The sequence below is a fragment of the Apaloderma vittatum genome, unplaced genomic scaffold (genome assembly GCF_000703405.1).
Source record: "Apaloderma vittatum isolate BGI_N311 unplaced genomic scaffold, ASM70340v1 scaffold5638, whole genome shotgun sequence".
Taxonomy (NCBI): Eukaryota; Metazoa; Chordata; class Aves; order Trogoniformes; family Trogonidae; genus Apaloderma; species Apaloderma vittatum.
Genome location: NW_009731146.1, coordinates 152,239 through 160,586, shown reverse-complemented (window position 1 = coordinate 160,586; position 8,348 = coordinate 152,239). Strand labels below are relative to the sequence as shown.

Sequence of the window (8,348 nt, the reverse complement as noted above, 5' to 3'; positions counted from 1 at the left end):
GGTCCCGCCTTGCCCACGAGTCTAAGGTTCATTGATCTCCCGTAGCTTCTCACCTTTGACACCGCTCCCTGGGAACTGCTCGGGTGGTTTCGCTTTTACCTGCTCTTGGTGCAGAGAGGCTCAGGCTGTCGCCCCTGACCCCACGAACTGGAGCGCCCAGAGGAAAGCAAGGCTTCGGGAAGGTAAGGCAAAGGCATCCTCTGCCGGGGGATTCCCTGCAGGGCAAACCCCAGCCCCAACCCACCAAAGTGCTTTTCCCAGACAAGCTCCCGCAACTCTCATTCTCCCACCGGGAAGCAGCCCCTCATTCCAGCCACAGCGGAAGGGCGGCAGCACCCCCCTCAGCTGCTCCCTGCCAAAGCGAAGAGATTTAGGAAGACTTAGGAAGCCCTCTGCCCTACCCCAGTCCTCTCAGGTAGCCAACAAGCTGCTACAAAGGTCTTAGCAGAGCACTTGATCTCACCCACAGCTCAGGGCGGTCTCCTTTTATTGCTGCCTTATTTCCCCAGCTCGATCCAGCTCTACGGTTAATGACCCTTATTGTGTTGCCCTTAGCTCTGAGGCAGGCTGGTTGCACTGAGAAATCAGCCCTATGTAAATCTAACACTGTTTACGCATTAGGTCTTTGCAGTTGGGATTTGTGTATCCCCTGGTAACCTCGGCCTAAATGAACTTTCCAAGCAGCCAGGCTCCTACACCAGCACCGTGAGAGCTTTAGCAGGTAGGAGGAGGGTCCTGAAAGCAGAGGAGTACTTTGAGGTAAATAATTGGGGAGTTAAGTGCATGACCGCTATATGGGGGAAAAATAAAGAACCTAGATCTGAAAGAACCTAAAAACATCATGTCCAAAAATTACAGGGCTAGAAACTGAAGACTTACATGGGTAGCATAGGGGTCCTGTTTTTTCCGAGAAGTTCACTAACTGTGGTGCCTGTTCATTGCTGCACCCCCGCCGAAACTCAGGAAATGTCACCAGTGGTTTTAGGATCTTCTTAGAGCTTATGGTTTAGAAAAGTTTAGACATCAGTTAGACATCATTAGACTTAAACATTAATTTCCCAGGAAGTTGAGTCTTAAATAACACTTCTGAATAACTCCATCCCAAACATATGCGTCTTTGCTTTCTTTACTGTTTTCCATTTGAAATAAAAGGCTTATCCCCTGCCAATAAATATACCAGGATACCCCCTCCTCAGGTTAGGTATACTGCAGAGATACTAATTTATTGAGCATCAAAAGCCAAGCCCTTGCTCTTATATTCCAGCACAAATATCTACTCTGCTGCCTCATGTTTCTAGTTTTTTGTTACTAGTATTTATGCCTATAAAAATAAATTTGAAAGGATGCTCCTTACATAAAGTCCACCTTCCTGCTAATTATAAACAGATGAGTCACACTCATAAAACAATTTGTCAGGTTTCTTGGAAGCATCGAGGGCAGGTGGTTCAAGCGCAGTATAACTGATGTGGTGCTGCTGCCTTACCTGACAAACACATCACCTTTAAGTTGATTTACATTCCTCCTCATACCCACCCATTGCCCATGGGAAGGAGAGAGAAGACATCGCGGGTGTCTGGCCACAAATACAATTTCCTGGGTGCAGCGATGTTTAATTCTCCATAAGGAAGTGCGAAATGATCTGCCTCCTGGCCGTTACAGTGCTCGCCTTCTAGGTAAGTCTGAGATCAGGCAAGCCTGTACCAAATATCTGCTGCTAGACACAACTATCACAAAATAATAAGCTGTATCTGGAGACTAAATCCACCAACAGGATATTTACAGTTTATTGAAGAGAAAGGCTTGTCTAGACTAATCTCCAGCTCTGAATCCCAGCAGGTTTAGCTTTACTTACTCCTCAGCGTGTCCTCTAGGCACGACTTGTAATACTTAAGCTGTTCCCGAGGCTGCTCCCTAAATTGCTGAGTTATTCTTTACCAGGATCAAACTAAAAAGACCCCAAATCCAGCATCTAAGCAGTCCCAGCTCAGGTATCAATACAGCCTTCTAGCATTAAACAGAGAGTAGCAGAGTGAAATAATGAGAAACTGGGTTTAAGAGAGACTATTTTGGCTATTTTTCATTCAACTTCTTGGTTCCCTGGAGAGTTTTATGGCTTATCACATACAGTAGCTAATGTACCTGCCCAGAAAGGATAGCAGCCCTATATATACTTACAAAGAGTAAGAGTAAGAATAAGAAGGCTTACAAAGAGGCAAATATACGTAATTAATACCAGAAGGAGCACAGCTTTATGCTGTGCTGCAGGGTTTATCTTTTTCACAGAATCACAGAATGTTAGGAGTTGGAAGGGACTGCGAAAGATCATCTAGTCCAACCCCTCTGCCAGAGCAGGATCATCTGCAGTAGGCCACGCAGGAACATGTCCAGGCGGGTTTTAAATGTCTCCAAAGAAGGAGACTCCACAATCTCTCTGGGCAGCCTGTGCCAAGGCTCTGTCACCTTCAGTGAAAAAGTTTTTTCTAATGTTTTTGTGGAACCTCTTCTGTTCCAGCTTGCATCTGTTGCCCCTTGTCCTGTTGTTGGACATCACTGAGAAGAGCCTGGCTCCATCCTCCTGGCACTCACCCCTTACATATTTCTAAACATTTATGAGGTCACCCCTCAACCTCCTCTTCTCCAAGCTAAAGAGACCCAGCTCCTTCAGCTTTTCCTCGTAAGGGAGATGTTCCACTCCATCATCTTTGTGGCTGCACTGGACTCTTTCAGCAGTTCCCTGTCCTTCTTGAACTGGGGGGCCCAGAACTGGACACAATATTCCAGATGTCGTCTCACCAGGGCAGAGGAAAGGGAGAGCAGAACCTTTCTCGACCTGCTAGCCATGCCCCTTCTAATATACCACAGGGTGCCATTGGCCTTCTTGAGGGCACATTGCTGGCTCATGGTCATAAAAGCTATCAGGTTGGTCAAACACAACTTCCCCTTGGCAAAGCCATGCTGACTGCTCCTAATGACCTTCTTATCCTTGATAAGCCTAGAGACAACACTGAGGATAAGTTTTTCCATCTCCTTTCCAGGGATGGAAGTGAGGCTTAAAAAAATATAACTCGCTCCAAACTAGCTCTTCTGCACAAACTGCAATCCCATTCTTTATTGCTGAGCTGTACAAGTGGGGGAGAAGATTTTAGCCTTTTTTTAAGAGGATGAAAGCCCATTTCACCAGGCAGAAAAACTACCCACATCTAAAGATACAGACTCAGGTTCAGCCAGCACCAGGATCGCTCTTGGTGAGAACCTGCTTTGATAATAGCTCAGGGAAGGGAGAAGAATTAAAGGTTTGGAGCCTGACAGATTACAGGAGGAAGACAGGCAAAATAAAGAGGCTTGTGGGATGGGCAATGCACAGGAACAAGAGGCTATTGTCAAACAAGGGAGCCACAGAGACTTTCCTGGGCCAGGAGCCACATTTATGTCTTTATAAGGGTGTTACTTCTTACTCACCTGCAAGATCTGCACCCCAAACTCCTGCAAGCCCCAGGGATTAATTGAAATCGTTGGACCAAATCTTCCTTATAAGTCTTGCAGGTCCCTGCTTTCTGGCTTACCAGGGCTTTCTTCAAAAGCACATGAAGAGAAGCACCCCGTGCCAGCAGTGTTCACCCCAGAAGAGCAGGCTCTTAATCTGGCATGCAAAAGTGGCAAGAGGGTCAGGACACACAGGCAGGGACCAGCAGCAGGGCATGAACATTTCAGCATCCTTCACAAGGCTTCTCTGCTGCCTTTGGTTATACGTCCCATCTCTGCACACTGCAGTTACAGGCTTGTTCCTGGCATGCTTTCCCTCTCCTGCTGCATGCAAGGTGGTGTAAATGCATGCAAAGTCACCTCATGCCCTTCTGCTCAGTTCAACACCCCATGACCTTTCATCTTCAAGCTCTGCATGAACTTCCCTCTCTCTCACACAGCAAGTAATTTTAGAGGAGGAGCTCCGCAGGGAGGAGCCAGGGCAAAGCTGTGGCTAGCTGTAAGACAGTGTTATTTACTACCCTTGGCTGACAGCAAGGCAAGTGTCACTTACTTGAGCTTAAGGCTGGGAGAAGAGGAAACGCGCCATCCAGGAGGGCTTACGCTGACCATCCTCTTCCCAGGGTATGTGCAGTGCTCTGCAGCAGCTCTCTTCAAATCAGGTTTGAGATGACTACGGTTGTTTCAGGCTGCATTCCCCCCACCATCCTGGGTCACTCTGAGTGATGCAGAGTCATCAGCTGTGGTGCAACGGTCATGAGAGCATGAGACTTAATAGGCTTGTCTGCCTAGGGTTTCTTAGTTTATGGCGGAGGAGCATGTGGAATCTGCTTTGTGTGCTGCTGTCCTCAAGGTTGCTTGGGTCAGGTCCTCTGACTCTTCCTTTTTCACCCTGGAAAGCAACATGCTGACTTCAAGTGTTGCTGCCACACAGCCCATCAGCTCTTGAGGTGCTCAGCCCCACCATCTGCACAGGGCACTGTCCTCAGCAAGCTGGTAGCAGCATCACTCCCATGCCCGAGTTCCCCTCCAGCCTCAGTTAGGCTCTCCTTGTATAACTTCTAACCAGGATGCACAGTAAGCATGGAACAGCAGCCTAATCTCTTCACCAGGGCTTTGGGAAAGGAGCTATGCTCAAGAGCAAGGCAGACCTCTAAGTGTTGTCCTTTTGCTGTTCTCTTTCTCCAGCATGTCCTCGCTTTAAAGGAGATGCACTCAATTCAATCTCCCTGTCTACATCCAAAAAGGCCTCTTGCATCAAGTTTCTTTCTAGAGATCTCCACCCTCTGGTCATAGCTAATAGTGGCAGAGAATTTGATGTGTTAAATTTCATTAATGATTTTGTTCTAGTCTGTTTTGAGGTTAAACCCCACCTGCTCTACTGCCACCAGTCAGGTGTTGATGCAGGAGACTCAGCTGACGGACCTGGGATCACTGCAGATGTGTTCTGAACAGAGCTGGTTTCCTTGCAGATCATTGCACAGAAAGCAATGCCAGACACTTCCCTGGAGGGCATCCATCCCACCTACATCTACAAGGTGGTTCTGCTGGGAAGCACATCAGTGGGAAAGTCAAGCCTGGCTTACCGATATGTGAGAAATGACTTCAAGGAGTCACTGCCAACCGTGGGATGTGAGTGGCTTCAGTAGCTTGATGGCTCTGGACAAGAGACCAGGCCTAAATGCCCTTCGTTGCCGCAGGGTGGGATGTGGGAGAACAGGCTGGTATATCCTGAGGTAGCATAGACCCATTTTTCAACACAATACAGACTTGCCCCAGAGCCAGACCTCTCCATTGCTTTCACCTTCAGATCTCTGCAGCCTGTTTTCTTTGGCACCAGGCTGTAAACAAAGCCACATCCAAAGTGCACAGGTTTGGCTTAGGACTATTTTTTGAAGGCAGATGAGCAGCAAAATGAGTGAAACCTGGAGTCCAAACCAGCTGGCACCTCCTGCCCTTTGCAATGCTTGATTCAGCACTGCCCTCACAGCTGTCTGGACACCCCAGGAGAGCATCTCCTGTACATGTGTTGCCCCAACCTCAATGTCCTACTGGAGCAAGGAGGTTCTAGCTGAGGTGCAGGTGAGTGGGACAGCTCAGGAGGTGATGGCGAGCTGCAGCAGGACCCCTCCAGCACTGCTCGAAGGTAGGCTCACTGCAGTGCTTTGTTCCTCCAGCCTGCCTGCAGAGATGAGAGCACAGACCTCCCTGCACCCTGGCCAGGAAACAAATCCCACACTCTGCCCCACTGGCAGAGGGGAGAGCACCTGCCCCCGGCGTCCTAAGCTAACAAGCAATGCTGAACATCCTATGTCATAAGACAGGCCACATACATGCTCGTGCTTTGACAAAAACCATCTGGAGAGGTGTGAGAGCCCTACTCCCCCTATAACCTCCCTCAGGCCAACACACCTGCTAGGATCAAGCTGCATCCCCTATATGTTCACATCAGCACAGCTTCCCACTGCATCTAGACATCATAGATGCTCATTTTACATGACAATACCTAGGTTTTGCCCTTAAGAAGGCTCAGAGGTAATGGCCCCACCTGGAGCCTGAAGGACTAGTTGGTGGGGGAGAGCAGGGTGCTGTGGAGCTACTCCCTCTGTCCCTCTGCCTCAGCTCTGGCTGGTCTACAAGTAGTCACCAGCTCCCTGGGAGTAGGGATGGAGGCTCTCCTCCAGTGAGAGCCCTTTTCAGTGATATTCCTAGTCACAGCTCTCGCAGGTCTGACCCACCAGTAAGGTGGAGGTGAGTCTCTGTCTGAGGGCTATTCTGCAAACTCAGTTATCCAACATCAAAACTAGTGTGCATCCACCCAAATCTGCAGCCAGGAAGGGCTCCCAGCCTGCAACAAGCTGCCCTGCCCCATGGCACGCCGTCCTATTGGTGGTGCCTGCACTTAGGAGAAACCCACCTCAGTTTTGTACATTGGAGTATTGTTACCCGTCCTAGGCATGGGTTTGACCTCATGGCAGCAGACCTGAGCTCTCTGCTCTTGCTGCAAGCAAACATACACTCTGTATCTTGCTTGCAGGCTCTTTCTTCACACAGACACTCAACCTGGAGGGAGCCACCATCAAGCTTGAGATCTGGGACACAGCAGGCCAGGAGAAGTACCACAGTGTCTGCCACCTCTACTACCGGGGCGCCCACGCTGCTCTCCTCATTTACGACATCACTAACAAGGTAAGGCAAGGGATGCTGAGCTCATCCGTGCCAAAACTATGCCATGCTGCAGCAGCACTGCCAGGGCAGATGTGCCCAGCTGGTGGTGTTTGTCCTTGGTAGAGCAGAAAGCAGTACACAAGCACCACCTGAGAAGATGAACATCCCGCCTGGCACATGCCAGGGGCTATCTCTGCTCAGGCAGGACCATGCTACCACCTCAGGGGTGATTTCTGCTGTTATGAAGAAGGGATACATCCCATCCAAGGTTGATTTCTCTCTAAAGGGTTTTGAGGGCCAGTGACCTGTCTGCCTTGGAAAGAGGGTAATCAAAGCCTCCCCACCACATCTATTCCACACCCTTTTCGTTCGGTGGCACCCATCCAGCTTTGCTATGCCTGAGATAAAGGGATTAAATCAAAACCAGATGACTGTGTGGTTTTGTCTCCATCTCTCCAGGAAACACTCAACAGAGCAAAGCTGTGGCTGAGGGACCTGGAGAAGGAATTTCTTCCTGATGAAATTGTCATTGCTTTTGTGGGCAACAAGACTGACCTTGCTGCTGAGCGAGAAGTTGCTACCGAGGTGAGTGCTTGTGGTGAGCTCCCAGGCCCGTTCATCACCTCCTCATCGCCAGCCACTGGAATGTGTCCTAGCTGAGACCTCTAAAGTCCCCGTGAGATTATTCACCTGTTGTGAAATGCCACCATAACCGAAAAATAACAACTGCGGGAAATAACTCTGCTTGTCTCCACCCAGGAGGGGGAAGAGTTTGCAAGGACCAATGGCCTCTTGTTCATGGAGACATCTGCAAAATCCAACCACCAAGTAAATGATATCTTTATGGCCATAGGTGAGTTGTGTAATAGCTCCAGGTGAGAGCAGGGAGAGGTAAACCACAGGCCCCAAACCTCTCCTTCAACATTGTAAACATCTTTCCCCCTGCAAAGCCAAGACCCTCCCATTTCTTGTGGTTGCCACTGAGATTTTCTTCCTGGCTGGTCCAGACTGTGAGGCACTCAGCAGCTGCAAGGATCACAGCCACAACAGTCCATGGTTTCTGTGAAACACGGCACACCTCTTGTGGCAGAAGGATGGATGGATCCATCACAGTATGCTGGAGCATTGGAGATGGCTTTCAGTCCCTCTCCAAAACCCATGATTTTCTTTTACTTTAGTATCTGATCTACTTGTAATTGTGTCCCCAGTGTTCAGTAGAGATTCAACACACTTAGTGTGGGACAGTACTGACGGTCATCAGTGGCTCCCCTGGGGTGGGACAGGACAGCCATTGCATCCCACCCCACCAGCAGGAGAAATGAACCCTTTCTCACCTTGTGTTTCTTCCTAGCCCAACAGCTCCTGCAGCAGGAACAAGAGAAGGCGTCTGCCTCGTCCCTGCATGAGAGGTCAACAGTCAACCTAGGGGAGAGCAGGGAGAGGATGAGGTGCTGCAAGATCTGAGGATGGGCAGTTCTGGACCTCAGCAGTGACCGGTTGAGGTCTCAAAGAGGAGCCATAACAAAGCAGGTGGGGACATAGAAACACAGGGGCAGCTCAACCTGATCATCCTCCCACTCAGAGCAAGGTCAGAGCCCATCTTGGGACATGACAACTCTTCAACCCTCCAGCACTGGCTTCATCCAGGAGGCAAAGCACAGTGGTTTCTTCCAGTAAGTTTCTGCTTTCACAGAGGA

At 49.4% G+C, this 8,348-nt stretch overlaps 1 protein-coding gene across 1 annotated transcript; it reads left to right on the top strand.

The window, feature by feature from the left end:
- Nucleotides 1–4,973: 4,973 nt before the first annotated feature.
- RAB17 (RAB17, member RAS oncogene family) lies at nucleotides 4,974–8,115 on the top strand. Its single transcript, XM_009875078.1, has 5 exons — nucleotides 4,974–5,115; nucleotides 6,521–6,672; nucleotides 7,111–7,236; nucleotides 7,411–7,504; nucleotides 8,003–8,115. The coding sequence occupies exons 1-5, from the start codon at nucleotides 4,974–4,976 to the stop codon at nucleotides 8,113–8,115; spliced, it is 627 nt and encodes a 208-aa protein (XP_009873380.1).
- Nucleotides 8,116–8,348: the final 233 nt, after the last annotated feature.

Bases quoted from the DNA above. Each gene is read 5' to 3' on its own strand.
- RAB17 (XM_009875078.1), top strand. From the start codon at position 4,974: ATGCCAGACACTTCCCTGGAGGGCATCCATCCCACCTACATCTACAAG. The intron at 7,237-7,410 runs GTGAGTGCTTGT...GTCTCCACCCAG, and splicing joins AGCGAGAAGTTGCTACCGAG to GAGGGGGAAGAGTTTGCAAG. The intron at 7,505-8,002 runs GTGAGTTGTGTA...GTTTCTTCCTAG, and splicing joins TGATATCTTTATGGCCATAG to CCCAACAGCTCCTGCAGCAG.